This window comes from Oryctolagus cuniculus, chromosome 1 (genome assembly GCF_964237555.1).
Source record: "Oryctolagus cuniculus chromosome 1, mOryCun1.1, whole genome shotgun sequence".
NCBI lineage: Eukaryota > Metazoa > Chordata > Mammalia > Lagomorpha > Leporidae > Oryctolagus > Oryctolagus cuniculus.
The window spans coordinates 56,631,034-56,653,719 of record NC_091432.1 but is presented as its reverse complement, the minus strand read 5'-3'; the positions used below and the strand labels follow the sequence as shown (position 1 = coordinate 56,653,719).

The following is a 22,686-nucleotide window of genomic DNA, read 5'->3' as shown; positions in this document are numbered from 1 at the left end:
ATAATAGATGGTGACAATTTAGAAAACATGGAAGGTGTCAGCTTGCAAGCAGTAACACTTGCAGATGGCTCTACTGCTTATATACAGCACAATTCTAAAGGTATGTGCCCCATGTATAGCCGGTTTTGTTAATTAATACCAGCAATTCATAGCCACACAGTTGGAGTACCTAAAAACTATACTTTGTTCCCAGTCTCTCCTAAACATACTGTGTTGTATGTCATAGTTTTAAATCATTTCATGCTCACTTAAATTTTGTTTTGATAATTTTTTTAAAGATTTATTTTATTTTATTTGAAAGACAGAGTTACACAGAGAGAGAAGTAAAGATACAGAGAGAGAGAGATCTTCCATCCTCTGGTTCACTCCCAAGATGGCCTCAACGATCTGAAGCCAGGAGTTTCTTCCAGGTTTCCCACGTGGGTGCAGGGGACGAGGACTTGGGTTATCTACCACTGCTTTCCCAGGCAATAGCAGAGAGCTCTGAGGCAGCTGTGCCTCAGTGGAGGCACAGATTAAGATCCCTCCCTCCCCCCATACCTCATTGGAGTGCCAGGGTTCATTTCCTGGCTCCAGCTTCTTGCCAGTGCAGACACTAAGAGGCGGCAGGTGGTGACTCAAGGAATTGGGTTCCTGCTATCCATGTGGGAGACCTGGATTGTGTTCCCAGGTCCTGGCTCTGGCTTCAGCTTCAGCCCCAGCCGCAGCCGCAGCCAGAGTGTGCGTTTACTGAGTGAGGCAGGCAGATAGGAGCCAGCTTGCTCTCTTTGTCTCTCTAGTTCGCTCTCATACAAATTTTTTTAAAAAACAGGCCGGCGCCGCGGCTCACTAGGCTAATCCTCCGCCTAGCGGCGCCGGCACACCGGATTCTAGTCCCGGTCGGGGCGCCGGTTTCTGTCCCGGTTGCCCCTCTTCCAGGCCAGCCCTCTGCTGTGGCCCGGGAGTGCAGTGGAGGATGGCCCAGGTGCTTGGGCCCTGCACCCCATGGGAGACCAGGAAAAGCACCTGGCTCCTGGCTCCTGCCATCGGATCAGCGCGGTGCGCCGGCCGCGGCAGCCATTGGAGGGTGAACCAACGGCAAAAGGAAGACCTTTCTCTCTGTCTCTCACTCTCACTGTCCACTCTGCCTGTCAAAAAAAAAAAAAAAAAAAAAACCAGATTTATTTTATTTATTTGAAAGAGTTACAGAGAGCGGTAGAGACAGAGAGGTCTTTTATCTGCTGGTTCACTCCTGAATGGCCATAACAGCTGGAGCTGAGATGATCTGAAGCCAGGAGCCAAGAGTTTTCTCTGGTCTCCCACATGGCTACAAGCGCCCAAGGACTTGGGCCATCCTCTGCTGCCTTCCCAGGCACATTAGCAGGGAGCTGGATCAGAAGTGGAGCAGCTGGGACTTGAGCTGGTGCCCATATGGGATGCCAGAGCTGCAGGTCAGAGCTTTAATCTGCTACATCATAGCACAAGCCCCATTTTTAATAAATTAATAACAACTTTGAGGTATTTGGAAGGTTCTAGGGTATCAAATTCATTAGATAGGGAAGAGGAGGAGAGGGTTTTTGACCTATGTCTAGTGAGATCTTCTGGTTTTTACCTCAGGTTATTATTTAATGATTTTAGAAAATACACAGAGTGGTGGTGCTCTGGCGTAGTGGGTAAAGCCGCCGCCTGCAGTGCCACATTCCATATGGGTGCTGGTTCGAGTCCTGGCTGCTCCACTACTGATCCAGCTCTCTGCTATGGCCTGGGAAAGCAATAGAAGATGGCCCAAGTCCTTGGGCCCCTGCATCCACGTGGGAGACTTGGAAAAATCTCCTGGCTCCTGGCTTCGGATTGGCGCAGCTCCAGTCGTTGTGGCCAGTTGGGGAGTGAACCATTGAATGGAAGACCGCTCTCTCTCTGCCTCTTCTTCTCTCTTGGTGTAACTCTGACTTTCAAATAAATAAATAAGTCTTTAAAAAAAAACAAAATACACTGAGAGTAAAGATGTTTGATTTTGCTAATACAATATGACCTCTGAATCAGTGTTTGCTCTAGCCCAGTTCTCAAACTCCTTGCTTTTGAGGTTACCTACTGAGCACAAGTGTGTATAGACAAGGATCTTACAGCCCCTAGGGATGAGAGTGACAGCTAGTCTCACATAGTGACACAACTGTCTCCCCAGCTTCAGTTTCTACACAAGTCAGGGTCACTGATCCTTAGTGGCCCTGAAAGGTATATGGAGGTTCAACTCAAGTAGCATGCTGTGATGAGCCACTCTTCCTCTTGAACTTGTCTGATTGAAAATTGGAGGGGAGGAAGGATGGCTGAGGGAGGATTTTCTGCTTTCTGTAGGATCACTGGATGTGTTATTGAATTGCTTCAGAACATAGAGGGAAGAATCAAGATGAACATGAGCTTAAGTAGTGTATGTTTTTATAGTTGATATTATTCTGAAATTATATAAAGTTTACATTTTTAATTTGTGCTAATTTATTGGCTTGATTCTTTTGTTCCAGATGGAAAACTCATAGATGGTCAGGTCATACAGTTGGAAGATGGTTCTGCTGCCTATGTTCAACATGTACCCATACCTAAAAGTAGTAAGTATTTAAGCTGTAGCACAGGAAACCATCTTTTTTTTTTTTGGACTTTTTTTTTTTTTTTTTTTTGACAGAGTGGACAGTGAGAGAGAGAGACAGAGAGAAAGGTCTTCCTTTTGCCGTTGGTTCACCCTCCAATGGCCGCTGTGGCCGGCGCACCGCGCTGCCGATGGCAGGAGCCAGGTGCTTCTCCTGATCTCCCATGGGGTGCAGGGCCCAAGCACTTGGGCCATCCTCCACTGCACTCCCTGGCCACAGCAGAGAGCTGGCCTGGAAGAGGGGCAACCGGGACAGAATCTGGCGCCCCGACCGGGACTAGAACCCAGTGTGCCGGCGCCACAAGGCAGAGGATTAGCCTAGTGAGCCGCAGCGCCAGCCACAGGAAACCATCTTAATTCTCACATCTAATATTTGCTGCCTCCAGCTCCATCTTACTACTTAAACTTGGTTCTGATCTCTAGTTGTTTTCTGAAAAGTGAGATTAATAGATGCCAAAGAGAGATTCTAAACACCATTTTATTTTAACTTAACCAACACTTTATTTCAAAGATGAAGGAAAAGAAGTTACTGGACTGCATTATGGAGCTAAATGGGCAGTAATCCTGATGAATGTTTCTGTTATTTGAGCTGAACCCTACATGTTCCTAATTTTCTTCTTTCCTCTTTCAACTCTCTTTATAGTCTGGTATATACGAAAGTATTTCTAAAATAAATATTCCAGTACCCTTTTAACTTTTAAACACTTTCTCCAGCCAGTTTTACTAAAATTAGTTACATGTTCAAAGATTCAAAAAGCAATTTTTTATGATGTTTTATATGAATGAGTAAACCAGAACAGGCCAGAAAACTTGGAATCTAAACGTAAGTGTCATTCTCGAGCAGGGGACAGTTTGCGTCTAGAGGATGGTCAAGCAGTGCAGTTGGAAGATGGAACCACAGCATTTATTCACCATACCTCCAAAGGTAAAATAGCTTTGGAAATATGAACAAAATGAGGGAGAAGTGTGAATGTGGGGGAAATAAGACCTGTTGTTGTCTTGTGAAAGAAGAACTGTTTTTGTTCGTTGAAGAAATAAGGTGGCAGATTTGGACACAGTTTAAGAAAAAATGTCTCATAATTTGGACTGTCCAGTAGCAGGGTAGAACAGCAAAAATCCCTGGTCCCTGAAGGACTTCAGTAGAAACTTTTTTTTTTTTTTGACAGGCAGAGTGGATAGTGAGAGAGAGAGACAGAGAGAAAGGTCTTCCTTTTGCCGTTGGTTCACCCTCCAATGGCCGCCACGGCTGGTGCGCTATGGCCGGCGCACTGCGCTGATCCGATGGCAGGAGCCAGGTGCTTCTCCTGGTCTCCCATGGGGTGCAGGGCCCAAGCACTTGGGCCATCCTCCACTGCACTCCCTGGCCACAGCAGAGAGCTGGCCTGGAAGAGGGGCAACCGGGAAAGAATCTGGTGCCCCGACAGGGACTAGAACTCAGTGTGCCGGCGCCGCTAGGTGGAGGATTAGCCTAGTGAGCCGCGGTGCTGGCCAGAAACTTCTTTTAAAATATAAAGTTGGGGCTGGCACCGCGGCTCACTAGGCTAATCCTCCACCTGTGGCGCTGACACCCTGGGTTCTAGTCCCAGTTGGGGCACCAGATTCTGTCCCGGTTGCTCCACTTCCAGTCCAGCTCTCTGCTGTGGCCCGGGAGTGCAGTGGAGGATGGCCCAAGTGCTTGGACCCTGCACCCACATGGGAGACCAGGGGGAGGCACCTGGCTCCTGGCTTCGAATCAGCCCAGCACACCAGCCGTGGTGGCCATTTTGGGGGTGAACCAATGGAAAAAAAAGAAGACCTTTCTCTTTGTCTCTCTCACTGTCTAACTCTGCCTGTCAAAAAAACAAAATTAAAATATGAAGTTGGGGCAGGCCTTTTGTGCAGTAGCTTAATGGTTGGGATGCCCCAATCCCATATCAGAGTGCTGGCTTGAGTTCTGGCTCCACTTCTAATCCAGCTTCCTGCTAATGCTGATTGGAAGGCAGCAGGTGATGACATTACCTTTAATTTACTGCCGTTTTCTTCCAACCCCTCAGACAGTTACGACCAGAGTGCATTACAGGCAGTTCAGCTGGAAGATGGCACCACAGCTTATATTCACCACGCGGTGCAAGTTCCACAGTCTGACACCATCTTGGCCATTCAAGCAGATGGGACAGTGGCTGGTCTGCACACTGGGGATGCCACAATTGACCCCGACACCATCAGTGCTTTGGAACAGTATGCAGCAAAGGTACAGCATTTCACAGTGTTAATAACATCCCTACAATAGCTTCTTTATTTTTCATGAAAAAAACAAAAAAGCATACGTTATCAAGAAGCGAATAATTCAGGGTCAAAGTCAGCATGGAACCTAAAAGAAGTGACATGTGAAAAGACATACTGGAGGAAAAATAAGGGAATGGGGTAAGGGCTTATAGAAAAGAAAAGGATAGCAGGTTATTTGCAAAAAGAGATATTCAAGGATGAGTGTCATAAAAGAAATAATAATGTATAGATGGAATTAATTATGAATTAAAAAGTAGAATGAGGAGCCAGCACCATAGTACATCAAGTTAAACCTGCAGTGCAGGCACCTCTTTGGGCACAAGTTCTAGTCCTGGCTGCTGTACTTTAAATCCAGCTCCCTGCTAATGCACCTGGAAAAGCAGTGAAAGATAGCCAGGCCCTTGGACTCCTGCCACCCACATGACAGACCCAGAAGAAGCTCCTGGCTCCTGGCTTTGGCCTGGCCCAGCGCTGGGCATTGCTGCCATTTTAGGAGTGAAACAATGGACGGAAAATTTCTCTCCCTATCCCTCTATGTAACTCTGCCTTTCAAATTAATTAATTAATTAATTAATCTTTAAAAAATAAAAAGTAGAAATTAGAGATTAGAAAAAGGAAAGTCTTGCCGGCACCGTGGCTCAACAGGCTAATCCTCTGCCTTGCGGTGCCGGCACACCAGGTTCTAGTCCCGGTCGGGGCACTGGCTTCTGTCCCGGTTGCCCCTCTTCCAGGCCAGCTCTCTGCTGTGGCCAGGGAGTGCAGTGGAGGATGGCCCAAGTCCTTGGGCCCTGCACCTCATGGGAGACCAGGAAAAGCACCTGGCTCCTGGCTCCTGCCATCAGATCAGTGCGGTGCGCCGGCCGCGGCGGCCATTGGAGGGCGAACCAACGGCAAAGGAAGACCTTTCTCTCTGTCTCTCTCTCTCTCACCGTCCACTCTGCCTGTGGAAAAAAAAAAGGAAAGTCTCAAATTCCACATCAAAAATACTGATTTTCCTTCCTGCATTGAACGTACATCTGTCATAACTTAAAGCCTTTTTTTTTTTAACAGTTTGTATAAATTTTCAAGGAGGCACACAAATAAATGTCAATGAATCTCCATGTCCTTATCACCTAAACCATTATCAAAATGTAAAACGTTTTTAAGCTTTATTTTATTTCTGTAGGTTTCAATTGATGGAAGTGAAGGTATTGCAGGTACTGGAATGATTGGAGAAAATGAGCAAGAGAAAAAAATGCAGGTATGTAAACTTGCTTCTTTTTTTTTTTTAATAATCTCCCTAAGCATTTCTATGTTTTTTTTATGGATGAAAGCAAGAATAGGGGGTTCAGTACCTGTACAGGAAAATCTCACCAGTTCCACAAAATGATGTATGTATGGGCAACTTTCTCACATCCTAAGGTTCATTAAAATATATGCAAAACAGCGCCGAAGTAATAAGAATATTACAAAAATCTCATTGCAGCTTGCATTTTGGAATCTAAGGCAGTTTAAAAAAATATATACCAGAATGGGGATTTCAGGGACAGGTGTTGTGTTCCAGCAGTTAAATTGGCCCTTGGGACATCTGTATCCCATATTAGAGTATGTTTAAACTCCAGCTCCGCTTTCAATCCAGCTTCTACTAGTATGAACCCTGGGAGGCAGTAGGCAGTACATGGATATCTGCTACCTTTTTGGGAGACCCAAATGGAGATTTAGGTTCCTAGTTTGAACATGGCCCAGCCTAGCTATTGCAGACATTTGAAAAATGAACCAGTGGGTGGAAGATCTCTCTCTGTCTCTGTCCCTCTCTGTTGTTCTGCCTTTCAAATAAAAATAAATAAAACTTTAAAACAAGGAATTATAAAATTTAATTTTTTTCATATTACTTTTTTGTATTTATGAAATTTTTATTTGCTAAATCTAGGTTGATATGCAAGTGGTAGTGTGGCAGGAACTCCTATGGAAACAAGAATTTCCTTTTAACAGAAACCTGAGATTGTAACAGCTTTTTGGAAACAAGCCATTAGTGTGTTTAATTTTGTTGTGCCTCTTATTTGCAGATTTCTGTTTCAGCCTGTAGTATCTAGCATCTCCTTTGTCATGATGATCTTTGCTTCATTATTTTGAAGTTTAAAAAATTTTTTTTAAGGTTTATTTATTTTTTAAAGATTTATTTGAAAGAGTTACACAGAGAGAGGAGAGGCAGAGAGAGAGAGAGTGCTTCCATCCAATGGTTCACTCCCCAATAGGCCACACGGCTGGAGCTGCGCTGATCCGAAGCCAGGAGCCAGGAGCTGCTTCTCCCACATGGGTGCAGGGGTCCAAGAACCCGGGCTATCTTCCACTGCTTTCCCAGGCCATAGCAGAGAGCTGGATCAGAAGAGGAGCAGCCGGGACTAGAACTGGCGCGTATATGGGATGCCGGTGCTTTAGGACAGGGCGTTAAACCACTATACTACAGTGCCGGCTCCTGAAGTTTTAACAATGTTAAAACACCTCCATTAGAGTCATTTTTGAGGTCTGTGTGACAGTTAACACAGACCCCTGTAACACCATCATCCCGTGGCTCACAAAATAGAAAGTCATTCTTCAATCTTTATTACTTCTTAATTTCTAAAATAGGTGGTCATCTTTAAGAAACTTTGAAAATTGGGTGCTGTTGTTTGAATGCTGGTTAAATTATGTGTCAGAAAAATGATCATCTCTTGAATACAAGTACAGACCTGGCTCATAGGGATTGTAGTGTTTCCTACTGAAAACTCCAATGACCTAATTCCCTCATTTTGATATCTTTTGAAGTGTTATGGAAGTTAACAATGCTTTTGACATTGTTTGTGGGGCATATGTCCCAAAGGAAATAAAGATATAGAAATACCCCTTGAGTTTGTCAGGGAATATCTTCATACAAGTGAGGTGCGTCTTGGCTTATTTTCTAGAATGGACTAGATCTGTGAGCTCCAGATGTGCACTCCCCTGGCTTTCCTTTTGACTGCAGAATTACCAAGTCCATGCATGAAACAGAGTTTCTGACTCAGCGGGACAGAATCTTAATAAAGTGATGACCTGAGACTGGAAACCCATTTTACAATTTTGTCTGTTTTATTCTGAAAATAGTAGTTTCATCTATCTTATTTGTATATAAACAATTTAAATCTTGCTGTTCATCTTGTCTAGATTGTCTTACAAGGACATGCAACAAGAGTAACTGCTAAAACTCAGCAGAGTGGAGAGAAGGCGTTTCGATGTAAATATGATGGATGTGGAAAATTGTATACAACAGCTCATCATCTTAAGGTATATATCAAAGAAATGCTGTGTCTAGTTATGAGAATACCTAAGATATGAAACACTATCATGATACAGCATTCAACCACCAGTGTGTTTTTTTAAAAAAGATTTATTCATTTATTTGAAAGGCAGAGTTGTGGGGGGGCAGGAGGGGAGAGAGTGAGAAAATATTCCACCTCCTGGTTCACTCCTCAAATGGCTACAAGGGCCAGAGATGGGCTGGTCCAAAGCCAGGAGCTTTTTGGGTCTACCATGTGGGTGGCAGGGGCCCAAACACTTGGACCATCTTCTGTTGCTTTTTCTAGGCAATTAGCAGGGAGCTGAATCAGAGGCAGAGGTGGAGCAGCTAGGACTCGAACTGGCACCCACATTGGATGCCAGCACCACAGGCGGTGGCTTTACTTGCTGTGTCACACCACTAGCCCCTCAAGCACCACTATTGGTTCTCGATTATTATACTGACATACACACTCATATAAATACACAAATGCCTATACAGACTTTAGGACCTATCAGGTTTTTAAGGTCTTGGATGGTATTTTCTTCATCTTTGTGTTATCTTCCTAACATCCAGCATAATACCTGGCACATTAGTTGGTACTCTGTATTTCTGAATACACTTCGTCATACACAACGCTTACATAATTGCATGAGGGATATATGAGTAATCACTCTGTTAACAGTAATTTTGTGGAATCTGACAAATATTGGCACTCGTATGTCCTGTCTTTCAAATATTTGGGCCAGATATTTTTATTTTAATTGCACCTAAACAAAACAAAACATACCATGACTCATAATATAATTAATAGCTAAGATTATTGCACAAATTAGTGTGTTGCAAAGTGTGCCCTTGGCATATGTGGAGTAGTGACCATAGAGCCTGTCCCCACTGCTGGTCAGTGTGTAACCTTGGCATGTCATTTTCCTTATCTATGAAACTCTATCATAAAAGCACTTCCCTCACAGAATAGTTGTGAGAATTAACTTAGTACTGTTCATGTAAAGAACTAAACAAAGTGGCCTGATTTGCAGTAAAGGCTCAGTGAATGTTGACGATTGTCAAGATGACTCATCCTTATAGCAACCCTCCGCGGAAGACACTGTTGTATCTGCACTTTACAAACAGGTTTTGGAAGCTTGGAGAAAACAAGTGCCCATGGCCATACCATGAGGCAGCCATAGAGCCTTGCTTCAGATCTAGCCCCTTAACAGCAGCTCCACACTTTCCAGCCTTAACTTGTATAGCCTCTCCCTGCACTCTGCCCGTAGTTCTTACTACGTACATGTTCATGAAAACAGTATAGAAAAATGCAAAGCTCATATGCTGTTGTCCTTTTTAATTTTTTATTTCTTAAAGATTTATGTATTTAATCAGAATTATGGAGAGAGAGAGGGAGAGAGAGATCTTCCATCCACTGGTTCACCTCCCAAATAGCACCAACAGCCAGGGCTGGGCCAGGCTGAAGTCAGGATCCTAGATCTTCAACCAGGTCTCCCACATGGATGTAGGGGCTCAAGCTATTGGGCCATCTTCTGGTGCTTTCCCAGGCACATTAGCGGAGAGCTGGATCAGAAGTGGAGCAGCTGGTACTTGAACTATCACCCATACTTAATGCCGGCACTGCAGACAGCAACTCAACCCGCGGTGCCACAATGCTGGCCCCTCTTCCTTTTTTTAAATTTTTTTTTTTTTTTGACAGGCAGAGTGGAGAGTGAGAGAGAGAGACAGAGAGAGAAAGGTCTTCCTTTGCCGTTGGTTCACCCTCCAATGGCCGCCGCTGCAGCCGGCGCACCGCGCTGATCCGATGGCAGGAGCCAGGAGCCAGGTGCTTTTCCTGGTCTCCCACGGGGTGCAGGGCCCAAGCACCTGGGCCACCCTCCACTGCACTCCCTGGCCACAGCAGAGAGCTGGCCTGGAAGAGGGGCAACCGGGACAGAATCCGGCGCCCCGACCGGGACTAGAACCCGGTGTGCCGGCGCCGCAAGGTGGAGGATTAGCCTATTGAGCCACGGTGCCGGCCCTTTTTAAATTTTTTAAATATTTACTTATTTTTATTGATTTGAAAGGCAGAGTGACAGAGAGAGAGAGAGATCTTCCATCTGCTGATTCTCTCCCCAAATACCGGCAATAGCCGGAGCTAGGCCAGGCCAAAGTGGGGAACCCAGAGCTCCAACTGGGTCTCACACGTGGATGGTAGGAATCTAAATACTTTAGCCAAGCAGGAAGCTGAATTGGAATAGAAGTAGCAGGACTGAAATTGGCACTCTGGGAGTCAGCGCTGTGGCGCAGTAGGTTAATCTGTGGTGCCTGCATCCCATAAAGGTACCAGTTCAAGTCCTGGCTACTCTTCTGATCCAGCTCTCTAAGAAAAAAAGTCGGCTTTCTGATGTGAGATACAGGCATCAAAAGTAGTGGCTTAACCCACTGTGCCACAATGCCTAACCCTCCTCTTTTTTTTAAAAAAAAAAAAAAACAAAAACAAAAACTAAGTACTAACATTTAGTTCTACATTGAGCTATAGTTTTTGTGAAAATTTATCTTTTGTTTTTTAAGAAAAGCTTGCAACAGAGTGAGTGTTTAGCCTAGTGGTTAAGATGCCTGTTAAGATGCTTACATCTGTCGTTGGACAGACTGGGTTCAAGACCCGATTCTACTTCTAATTCCAGCTTCCTGCTAATGCAGACTCTGAGAGGCAGTAGTAATGGCTCAAGAAGTTGGGTTTCCCCACGTACATAGGAGACCTAGATTGAGTTTCCAGCTACCAGTCTCAGCTTGGCCCAGTGCTGACCCTTGCAGGCACTTTGGAAGTAAACCAGCAAGTGGGAGTTCTCTATCTCTGTATGTCCCTTTTTCTCTCTCTGCCTCTCAAATAAGTACATTTTTAAAAAAGCAGCATACAACAAAATCAGTCAGTGATGAGGGGGAGAAATAGGTCTGTGTTGAGACCATATACTTGAGGAGTGGGTAAAGGAAATAAAATCATGTCTGCATTTTAATAACAGGTTCATGAGAGGTCACATACAGGAGACCGGCCTTATCAGTGTGAGCATGCAGGCTGTGGGAAGGCGTTTGCAACAGGTAAAACATAAATTTTCCTTGTTTCTTGGTTCCTAATAGGAGTCAAGTGAAGATGGGCCAGAGGCAGGAACTGACCCATTGCCCTTGACTGCATCCACAGAAGCGCCTGACCTGGTTTGCAGTCCTTGCTGATTGCCTATTGTCCTGCTCGCCTGGACCTTCCCTGTTCCCCTTTACTTCACAGACCTGTCTGTGCCTACTGTGTTCAGTGCTTTTCACACCACACTCTGCTTTCTTTTATCAGGAAAAAGAAAAACTAAGCTTTAGAAGCTAACATAGTATTTTAACATTGAGACAGACCTTAGGGAAGCATGGAGAGCTGGGACTTAGCAGGGGATACATCTGGCAGGGTCAAGACTCCTTCTTCCTTGTCTTATTCCACCAGAAGCTTTTGGGGTTTGTGTTATAAACACCTAGTAAAATTGAAAAATAGGAAATATACATAACCTCTTCTAAACAGATGAAACTATTGAATTTCCGGTGTTGGCAGTCCTGAGCTGTCCATATTCTTCTATACTTTTAATAGTTATTCTGTTGTACTTGTCCAGCATTTTATCCTTGGTGATACTATCTTTTTCAATAGCTTAATCTCAGTGTGCATGTTTAGAAGGGTGTTGTGTAATTAAATTTCTTTTTAATTTTTTTTTAAAGGTTATGGTTTAAAAAGTCATGTCCGAACTCATACAGGAGAAAAGCCATATCGGTGTTCAGAAGATAACTGTACTAAATCTTTCAAAACTTCAGGAGATCTACAGAAACATATCAGAACTCATACAGGTACTCGTGTGAACAGAATGTTGTATCTAGGCCAAGAATTCTTAATCTACAGAGAGGTTACTTGGGGAAGGAGTCTCAGGAATGGCTTTAAGGAATGAGCAGCAAGAGTTTCTCTTAAACTTCTCAGATTCCATGTGGTTTGTTGCTGGTGCATGCATGCTTCTCTCCACAATGAGGACCCATATCTGTTAGATTCATAAAGGGGTCCATGTCACAGAAAACATTAACGATGCCCATGGTGTGTCAACCCTCTTAGTTTTCAAGTATTATCTGAGCAATAAGCTTATTTACCTAGGATTTTATATCTGATTAGTAGCTGAACTGTGATTAGAAACCATGACACCCAGTTCCTTCTTATTTTTTTTAAAGATTTATTTTATTTATTTGAAAGAGTTACAGAGAGAGAGACAGAGAGAGGTCTTCCATCTGCTGGTTCACTCCCCAGATGGCTGCAACAGCTAGAGTTATGCCGATCCGAAGCCAGGAGTCAGGAACTTCTTCCGGGTCTCCCATGCGGGCACAGGGGCCCAAGGACTTGGGCCATCCTCCACTGCTTTCCCAGGCCATAGCAGAGAGCTGGATCAGAAGTGGAGCAGCCGGGACTAGAACCGGCTCCCACATGGGATTCGGGCACTTCAGGCAAGGGCTTTAACTTGCTGCACCACAGCGCCAGCCCCACCCAGTTCATTCTTAATTTGATGTTGCTACTTCCTGTATGAGTTCCAAGGTTGCATGAAGGAAGAGAATATAATTGACAGAGTATTCATTTCATAAGCTTAGATTCTAGAAAAGTATTATGTTCAGTAACTATTTTGATTTGTATTTGTACTAGGATACAGGATTTTAAAAAGACCCAAGATTGAAATTTTCTTCCAAGTATTATAGAGTACATAAAATAGGAGGTAAACTTTTTAGGGGATTCTAGAGTTACTCTAATACTTATTCTTGCATCTGATTTTTTTCTGTTTTTTTTTTTTTTCTCTGCTTATTTTTTGATATATCCATCTGGGTAATTCCATCTTGGAGAGTCATGAATTCACTGATGAGTTTTGAATACCATTCAGGGTTTCTTATGTAAATTTAAATTTGTAGTAGAACATGCTCTTTGCAGAAAAAAGATAAAGTAAATGCCTGAAAGGGAAACTCAGCACAAGAATGCTAGAGCCTCAAGTGTAATCCTAGGCAAAACCAAAGAATAAGACATTTCAATTTTCTACATATTTTTGCACTGCTTAATTTGTTTCTCTTTATATTTTCAGGAGAAAGGCCCTTTAAGTGTCCCTTTGAAGGCTGTGGTCGGTCCTTTACAACATCAAATATCAGGAAAGTCCATGTTAGAACACATACAGGAGAAAGACCTTATTACTGCACAGAACCAGGATGTGGGAGGGCATTTGCCAGTGCAACTAATTATAAAAACCATGTGAGGATACACACAGGTAACAGTCTCTGATCTTTTGGTCTTTTATCATTCAAGGCTCAGTTTAACTCTTGCCTTCTCTAGAAACCATGTCTAGCTAATTTCTTCCACCTTTCCTACCACTTGGCATGGTGGAAAGGGATTAAGCAACTTAAAAATGTTCACCTTAGCATCCTGGCATTGACATACTATACAGTTACTGGGTATTGATCGAGTTTTCTCTGCCAGGCAGCAGAAATTCGGAGACAGCTGAGGTATTACCAGGGATGGCTCAGTTGGGTGAGATGGGAGACACAGTTGCTGCTGAGTGTTTTTCATTATATGAATAAGGTTCTATGGGAACGGAGAGGGGAGCAGTCATTTCTGTGGGTATGAGAGAAACGTTGTGCTTTACAGGGGAATTTGGCTTTTTAAGCTGAATCCTGAAGTTTGCCAGGTAGAGATAAAGGAATTTTATGGGATGCCATATAGGATGCTGGCACTCAGGCAGTGGCTTTACCTACTACTCCACAGCACTGCCCCCCTCCCCTTACTGCTCTTGATGTTAAATTTTTTTTAAAGATTTATTTATTTATTTATTTGAAATTTATTTATTTATTTTAAAGAGTTACACAGAGAGAGAGAAGTAGAGGCAGAGAGAGAGAGAGGTCTTCCATCTGCTGGTTCAGTCCCCAATTGACCACAACTGCCAGAGCTGCTCCAATCCAAAGCCAGGAGCCAGGAGCTTCTGGGTCTCCCACGAAGGTGCAGTGGCCCAAGGACTTGGGCCATCCTCTACTGCTTTCCCAGGCCATAGCAGAGAGCTGGATTGGAAGTGGAGCAGCTGGGTCTCAATCCGGTGCCCATATGGGATGCCAGCACTGCAGTCTGTGGTTCCACCCACTACGCCACAGTGCCAGCTCCAATGTTAAATATTTTTAATGTGCTTATTAGCCATTTGTATCTCCATTTCTTCTTTTTTTTTTTTTTTTTTTTTTTGACAGGCAGAGTGGACAGTGAGAGAGAGAGACAGAGAGAAAGGTCTTCCTTTTGCCGTTGGTTCACCCTCCAATGGCCGCTGCGGCCAGCACACCGCACTGATCCGAAGGCAGGAGCCAGGTGCTTCTCCTGGTCTCCCATGGGGTGCAGGGCCCAAGCTCTTGGGCCATCTTCCACTGCACTCCCGGGCCATAGCAGAGAGCTGGACTGGAAGGGGGCAACCAGGACAGAATCCGGCGCCCCGACCGGGACTAGAACTCAGTGTGCCGGCGCCGCTAGGTGGAGGATTAGCCTATTGAGCCGCGGCACTGGCTGTATCTCCATTTCTTTGGAGAAATGTCTGCTTAGTTTCTTTGCTCATTTTTTAATTGGGTTGTCTTTTCATTTTGTAATAATTCTTTTGTAAAAATTTTTTTTTTCATTTATTTGAAGGGCAGAGAGACAGAAACAGGCAGCGATCTTCCATGTGCTATTTTACTCCCCAAATGCCTGCATCACCTGAGGCTGTTAGGCCAAGGCCAGGAGCTAGGAATTCAGTCTTAGTCTCCCACATGGATGGCATAGACACAACTACTTGAGTCATCACCTGCTGACTCTCCCGATGTGCATTAGCAGGAAGCTGGAATTGGATAGTAGAGTTGGGACTTGAACCGGTGCCCATATGAGATGCCAGCACTGCAGGCGGAGGCCCAACCCACTATGCCACAGTGCTGGCCCCTGTTAATTGTCTTTTTTTTTTTTTTTTTTTTTTAAGATTCATTTATTTATTTGAAAGACAGAGTTACACAGAGAGAGAAGGAGAGGCAGAGAGAAAGGTCTTCCATCTGCTGGTTCACTCCCCAGTTGGCCATTGTGGAACTGTGCCGATCCAAAGCCAGGAGCTTCTTCTGGGTCCCCCGCGTGGGTGTAGGAACCCAAGCACTTGGGCCATCTTCCACTGCTTTTCCAGGTCATAGCAGAGAGCTGGATCGGAAGTGGAGCAGCCAGGACTTAAAGCAGCACCCATATGTGATGCCAGCACTGCAGGTGGTGGCTTTACCCGCTATGCCGCAGTGCCAGCCCCTGTGAATTATCTTTTAAAATCCTGTGAAAACCTCAGAAGCCTAGAAAAGAAAGCTGTATATTAGAAAAATTAATATTTTGCCAATATAATTCACATTGCTTTTATTTCTTTAAGGTGTTCATTTTTATTTTATTTATTATAAAGATTATTTATTTGAAAGAGTTATAGGGAGTGAGATAGGGAGAGACAGAGAGATCTTCCATCTGCTGGTTCACTTCCCAAATGGCCTCAAGGGCAAGGGCTGGGCCAGGCCGTAGCCAGAAGCCAGGAGCTTCTTCCAGGTCTCACATGTGGGTGCAGGCACCCAAGTACTTGGGCCATTCTCCACTGCTTTCCCAGGTGCACCAGCAGGCAGCTGAATTGGAATTGGAGCAGCTGGGACTTGAACTGGCACCTATGTGGGGTGCCGGCACTGTACTTTCTCCACTGTGCCATGGTGCCAGCCCTAAGATGTTTAGTTGTAAATTATGGTACATATTTACAGTATAGAAGGAAAACAAAATTCCTATCTGGTGCTGTACTGTATCGTTGAGTTTACACATAAACCCACTTATGAGCTCATTGGCTGTTAAATAATTAATCGATGTTTTAAGTGCTTCTTAAAAAGACATTCTTGGTGGATTGTAACACAGGTGCCTGGGTCTTTTTGTGACATTTTGGGAAAAATTTGCAGGACATTTGGATGGGTTGAGAAAATATTTTCCTGCTTACAGCAATTAAATATAGACTGGTTATATGAACATGTGCCATCTAGTACATTTTATATAAATTAGATTCTGGTAAGAGACATGCCTACATTAAGTCTGGTATTTGGAACATTTTTGTATAGCAGTGCTCCTAAATAAGGCTACAGATGGGCTTCACCCTTTTAAAATAGGATCTGATTCCCCAGATCCTGTCTGTATAGATTGTGACATAACTGCATTGAGATGAGGCCCAGGCACCAGGATATGTGAAAAGCCTCCCAGGTCCTTTATATGCAGACATGGTTGAGAATCATTGAAGCAGAGAGATTCAGTGAGTGATCATAAATATTGATCTGACTCAACAGGTATGTTTGGGCTGGAAGAAAAGATTGGCTAATAAGTAAAGGATACAGTAAATGCCCATGTTATGCCGTAAGTAAAAGGTAAAGATTCAGACATGTAAAATGCAGTCCATTTTTGCCTGGTAGATCAGATAACTCAGGTGAGGCTATGCAGCTAGCCAATAGGAAGCTTAAAAGCTCAAGCCAGCCATTTATATTTTTTAATGACCTTTTTAAAAATTTTTTAAATTTATTTTTCATTTTATCTGAAGGACAGATCTCCCCATCTACTGATTCCCTTCCCAAATGCCTACAACAGCTGGTTGCTGGTCAGGCCAAAGCCAGGAACCTGGAACTCAATCTGGGACTTCCACATGAATGGCAGACACCCCTGTCATCACCTGCTTACTCTGCAGGTGTGCATTAACAGGAGCTAGATCTGAAGTGAAGTAACCAGGACTTGAACTAGGCACTCTGATGTGGTGTGCAGACAGGCACCCTAACTGGGTTCTCTACGGTTTCTCCAAGTGCCTGTCTCACCCTTCCAACATTCACTCCCACTTGACTGTGGTTTGATGCCACCTAGTGGTGCTTTTTGCTCCAGCCTGGGCTGATATTCCAAGTTGAAGTTGACTGCCATTTATTTCTATTCTCTTACATGCCTTCCCCACAACCATTTACCAAGATAAGAATTTTAACCTGCCTGCTTTGAGAATAGGGACTGGGCAGAAGACAGGAAGCAATCTCCTGTTACTTTATGTGTAAGACATACATAAGTATGAGATTTTATTGTTTGTGGGTAGTTCTACTGTTTTTAGAACCATGGGAAGGGGCTGGCGCTGTGGCACAGTGGGTTAAAGCCCCGGCCTGTGGCACCAGCATCCCATATGGGTGCTGGTTCAGGTACTGCCTGCTCTCCTTCTGATCCAGCTCTCTGTTACGGCCTGGGAAAGCAGTAAAAGATGACCCAAATGCTTGGGCCCCTGCATCCCTCTGGGAGATCCGGAAGAAGGTCCTGGCTTCTGGCTTCAGATCAGCTCAGCTCTGGAAATTGTGGCCATTTGAGGAGTGAATCAGTGGATGGAAGACCGCTTTCTTTCTCCCTCTCTCTGGCTCTACTTCTCTGTAACTCTGTCTTTCAAATATTTTAAGAACCATGGGAAAAGATGCAGTTTACCCAACAAAGGTGTAAAACGAGAATGAGGACATACATATCTATCCCCATTTTAGAACTGATGAGTTCCCACTAATATCTCCAAGTCCAGTTCTTCCCACAGGGCTCATTTTTCTTTCCTCCATTGCATATTTTTATGCCCCCTTTTCCACAGTGAGAACCCTGGTGTCCAGTAGCATTGAAGCATTTATTCATTTGCTAAGGCTTTTGTTACATCTAAAATAATTTCAGAATTGCTCCTCTCGTACCACTACAGTGAACAAACGTACTAAAAAAAGTTAGATGTGTTTGCGTTCCCCATCCCTCTGCCTAGCCCAAGACTGAGGACATTACTCAGATAACACATAGATAACTTATTTTAATGAATTTATTTTCTTCCCCACCACAGCCCCTTCCCAGTGGCTAAAAGTGTTCATTTGAACTACAGTTAGGTTCATTTGTGCCAGCTTATTTTCAGCTTTAGGTCACTACACTATCACCACTAGCAGTGCCTAGATACTTTATGATATTAAATTATTATTTTACTTTACATTTTCTTTATAAAGGACCCATCTTTCAGATATACCTTCCGAAATACTTACATATGAAATTGAATACTGTCTGGAACTGTTCACAATAATTCTGGGTAGGAAGATGAGGAATATATATAGTAAATAAATAAAACAGTATTGGCCAAGAATTAACAGTTGAAGTTAGATGATCAGTACATGGGTACTGTGTCTCCATACTTTTGTGTATATTTGAAATTTTCTATGATAAAATGTTCTAAAAATGTATGTACAACCTATGGTGTACTCAAATTATTTCATGGAATAAGAATTACAGTTTTTTTTGTTTTGTTTTGTTTTGTTTTTTAATTTTTTGACAGGCAGAGTGGACAGTGAGAGAGAGAGACAGAGAGAAAGGTCTTCCTTTGCCGTTGGTTCACCCTCCAATGGCCGCCGCGGCCGGCGCGCTGCGGCCGGCGCACCGCGCTGATCCGATGGCAGGAGCCAGGAGCCAGGTGCTTTTCCTGGTCTCCCATGGGGTGCAGGGCCCAAGCACCTGGGCCATCCTCCACTGCACTCCTTGGCCACAGCAGAAAGCTGGCCTGGAAGAGGGGCAACCGGGACAGAATCCGGCGCCCCAACTGGGACTAGAACCCGGTGTGCCGGCGCCGCTAGGCGGAGGATTAGCCTAGTGAGCCGCAGCGCCGGCCAAGAATTACAGTTTTTACTTCTCTTTATTTTGCCTACTTGTTATTAGTGAATACTGAATAACTTTTTTTTTTAAGATTTATTTTATTTATTTGAAAGGCAAAGTTAGAGAGGTCCTCCATCAACTGGTTTACTCTCCAGATAGCCGCAATGGCCAGGGCTAGGCCCATCCAAAGCCAGGAGCCAGGAGCTTCTTTTGGGTCTCTCATGTGGGTGCAAGGCCCAAGCAATTGGGCCATCTTCCACTGCTTTTCCCAAGTGCATTAGTGGGGAGCTGAATCAGAGGTGGAGCAGCCAGGACTCGAACAGGCACCATGTGGGATTCTGGCATCACAGATGGTGGCTTTACCTGCTACACCACAGCACTGGTCCCCTGAATAACTTTCAGTTAGATGCAAGAATTCAGGCAAAGTTAAATGAAATATATGTGTCCTTTTAGATGTATTGATGTACAACTATGTCTAACAGACTTTTTAGAAAATATTTTTTTAAATTTTTATAAAACCTTTAAGTTAAGCTGTGTTACTTACAATTGCATTTGTTACTATCATTAGTATGGTATCATTAAGATTTTCTAGTTACAGGAAATAGTAAATTCCCATTTCATCAAAGGTAGAGTTAAATTGGGCAACATCTCCATCCTAACTTTTCTTGCCCTTTTATTTTATTTTTAAGTATTTGTTTTATTTATTTGAAAGACAGAGTTACAGAGAGGTAGAGACAGAGAGAGGTCTTCCATCCACTGGGTCACTCCTCAAGTGGCTGCAACATCTGGAGCTGAGCCAATTTGAAGCCAGGAGCTTCTTCCAGGTCTCCCACAGGGGTGCAGGGGCCCAAGGACTTTGAGCCATCTTGTACTGCTTTCCCAGGCCATAGCAGAGATCTGGATTGAAGAGGAGCAGCTGGGACTAGAACCGGCACTGATATGGGATGCTGGCACTTCAGACCAGGACTTGAACCCGCTGCACCACAGCGCTGGCCCCACTTGCACTTTTAAATTAAGTGATGTTGATGCACAGGGACAATACCTAGGATGCAGACCACCTTACTTTAAATTGTATTTTACTTATTTTGAGAGGCAGTGGGAGATAGACAGAAAGCTCCAATCTGCTGGTTTATTGCCCAACTGCCTGCAACAGCTGGGACTGGGCCAAACTGAAACCAGGAGTCAGGAAATCAATCCAGGTCTTCCATTTGGGTGTCAGGTATGTAACCATCTAAGCTATCAACTGCTGCCTCCTAGAGTCTGCATTTAGCAGGAGGGTGGAATGGGGAGTGAGAGTCAGGTATGAAACCCAAGTAATTTGGTATAGGATTCAGGTGTCTTAACCAGCATCTTAGCCACTAGATCAAGCATTGAGACACAAATCAAGACCATAGTTAGGGAGTCTTCTTTCTTTGTTTTTGGTTTTTTGGTAGGCAATCATCTTGTGTGGTAGGATAAGAAGGGATTTGGCAGCAATTTATTTTTAGAGTCTTTTTTTTTCCCTTCTTAGAAATGGTATGATTATACCTGCATATGTAAAAGGTTAATTTTTTTTTGCATTTTTAGGGGAAAAGCCATATGTTTGTACAGTTCCTGGGTGTGACAAAAGGTTTACAGAATATTCCAGTTTGTACAAACATCATGTTGTTCACACTCACTCCAAACCATATAACTGTAACCACTGTGGGAAAACATACAAGCAGATCTCTACACTGGCCATGCACAAACGGACAGCTCACAACGACACTGAGCCCATTGAGGAGGAACAGGAAGCTTTCTTCGAGCCTCCACCAGGTGACAGTTTTAATCATTTTTTCTATTTCTAAGATTGAGAATCAATAGTAATGAACATAATTCATGATTCAGACCATTTTCTCCAGTCATAAAGTGTCATTCATATAATCACATAAACATAGGCTTTATAACTGTGATAAGTACTATTAAAGATACTTGGTGCTTTGGGGAATATATATGAAAGGAGAATTTGGTGTGGTCTGGGAGGTTACTTCCCGAGAAAGTGATTTTGGGACAGATCTAGAGGGTGAGTAGGACAGCTCAATTAGGTGAGGAAGTAAGGGTTGGTGGAAGGGGAAATGGAGCAAAGGCAAGAGAACCTTCAAATCGAGGGAATGACACATGCCAAAAGCCATGAGATTGGGTAGAGCACAGCAAGTAGAAGATCCTGAAAGAAGCCTGGCTGGGATAGAGGGTCTGCCTGGGAAGGTAGTATGAGATGAGGCTGGAGCGTGAGGCCAAGGCAGCCAGGCTCTTTGCATCCATTAAGGACGTTGGTCTGAATTCATAAGAGTGGAGAAGCACTCCCAGAGAAATCTTCATTGATTCAGATGCTGTTATGTGTATTCTAAGAGACAAAATTACTCATTTCAGTAAGAATAAACTCTTGGAAAAATATTTTAGAGAATTACTTTCAGTGATTTTAATTAAATAATGAAGCATAGGTAAATAGGTTAAAGGAAGTAGGTTTTTCTAAAACACAAAAACAGTTTGTTACCGTTCATTGAGATACCTCCTAAATGAAGTAAATTTGAAATTAGAAGATGATACCTTTTCTCATTTTTGGCAACAGATACTAAAGCACTGAAAGACATTTAGATGAAAAAAGTCAATTGCAGAATAAGGGGAAAAATAGATCACCTGTTCAAATGATTCCCCATAGTCCTAGTTTGTTTTTTTCAGGTATTTATCAGGTGACTGTCTGAAAACAACAGTTTCTTCAATCCTGATGGCTGTAAGGTGTTATTTTCTAGCCCAAACAATGCAGGTGTGCATGGTTAGACACTACACCTGGGGAGATACAGGTCAAAGGGTATAAAATTTCAGTTAGACAGGAAGAGTGAGTTCTGGAAATCTGTTATACAGCATGGTAACTATAGTTAGTAATGTACTGTATGCTTGAAATTTGCTAAAAGAAAAGTAAATGAAAAAATATTAAAACAACTGCTGGATCATTTTAGTTAGAAAACAGGATTTAATGATGTCAAACTTAATTTATAAGACTTCTATTTTCAAGTTTCCTCACGTCTCTTAAATGTTGGTATTTCAGATCAGAGGTCCTTGTTTTCTATAAGATAGTTTATAATATACCTTTTGTTTCAAAAATTTAAGATCATTTTCCAGTAAGAGAGGTTGATTTATGTTCCTTTTTCACATGATCCCTGCGTTTTGTAATCTGTTGGGATGATAAAATGTAAATAACTGTGGGACAGAACAAACAGAAGCAAAATAATAAGTGGCACAGCAGTTCTCCCTTGCTGACCTCCGGCACCTGAGTGCTAACATTAACCACTGACTTTGAGAAATACTCTAGATTATCATATTAAGTCCTTCTTAGAAGGGGGAAAATGTTTTTGGTGTTCTTTTTTCCTTGGTGGTGGAAAGAAATGGGAAAAGAGAAGGATCTGTAATCTCTCCAGTTACCAGGCACAGCAGTAATGGGCTATTAACTGCTGTTTACTTGCTGGCTCTTTATGAAATAAAGAAGTGGATGAGGGTTCCTTTTCTGTCACTTATTAAATGATTAACCTTACCCCAGATAATACGCCATTGTATGGTTTCTTTACACAGTGATGTCATTGTGTCCTGATGACTTGCAATCCATCACCTGTGTTAAACACTAAGTTAGAAGGTTGTGTTTACAAACCATTCTGGTTTTGTGGTTAATGTTTATTAAGATTGTCTTATCACTTTTAACAGCTTCTTAAGTGACTGCAGAAACTGTGCATAATTGCTCTATTGGAAGGGTTATTTGCCAGTTTTTCTGTACAGGTCCCTGCTCCCAACACAGATGCAGAGAATCAAGTAATTACT

General features: G+C 43.3%; 1 protein-coding gene across 11 annotated transcripts in view; it reads left to right on the top strand.

The window, feature by feature from the left end:
• ZNF143 (zinc finger protein 143) overlaps positions 1-22,686 on the top strand; it is a 52,246-nt gene that overhangs the window by 12,840 nt on the left and 16,720 nt on the right. For 6 of the 11 annotated variants that reach the window (XM_008266029.4, XM_017345320.3, XM_070073519.1 and 3 more), the window contains 10 exons: positions 8-100; positions 2,496-2,579; positions 3,459-3,542; positions 4,651-4,847; positions 6,048-6,122; positions 8,042-8,161; positions 11,162-11,237; positions 11,889-12,014; positions 13,274-13,453; positions 20,425-20,652. In XM_008266029.4, the coding sequence (XP_008264251.1) occupies positions 8-100; positions 2,496-2,579; positions 3,459-3,542; positions 4,651-4,847; positions 6,048-6,122; positions 8,042-8,161; positions 11,162-11,237; positions 11,889-12,014; positions 13,274-13,453; positions 20,425-20,652 (1,263 nt within the window). The remainder of the gene's footprint in view (positions 1-7; positions 101-2,495; positions 2,580-3,458; positions 3,543-4,650; positions 4,848-6,047; positions 6,123-8,041; positions 8,162-11,161; positions 11,238-11,888; positions 12,015-13,273; positions 13,454-20,424; positions 20,653-22,686) is intronic. The other 5 variants (XM_070073529.1, XM_070073534.1, XM_070073532.1 and 2 more) reach the window with 1 other exon arrangement.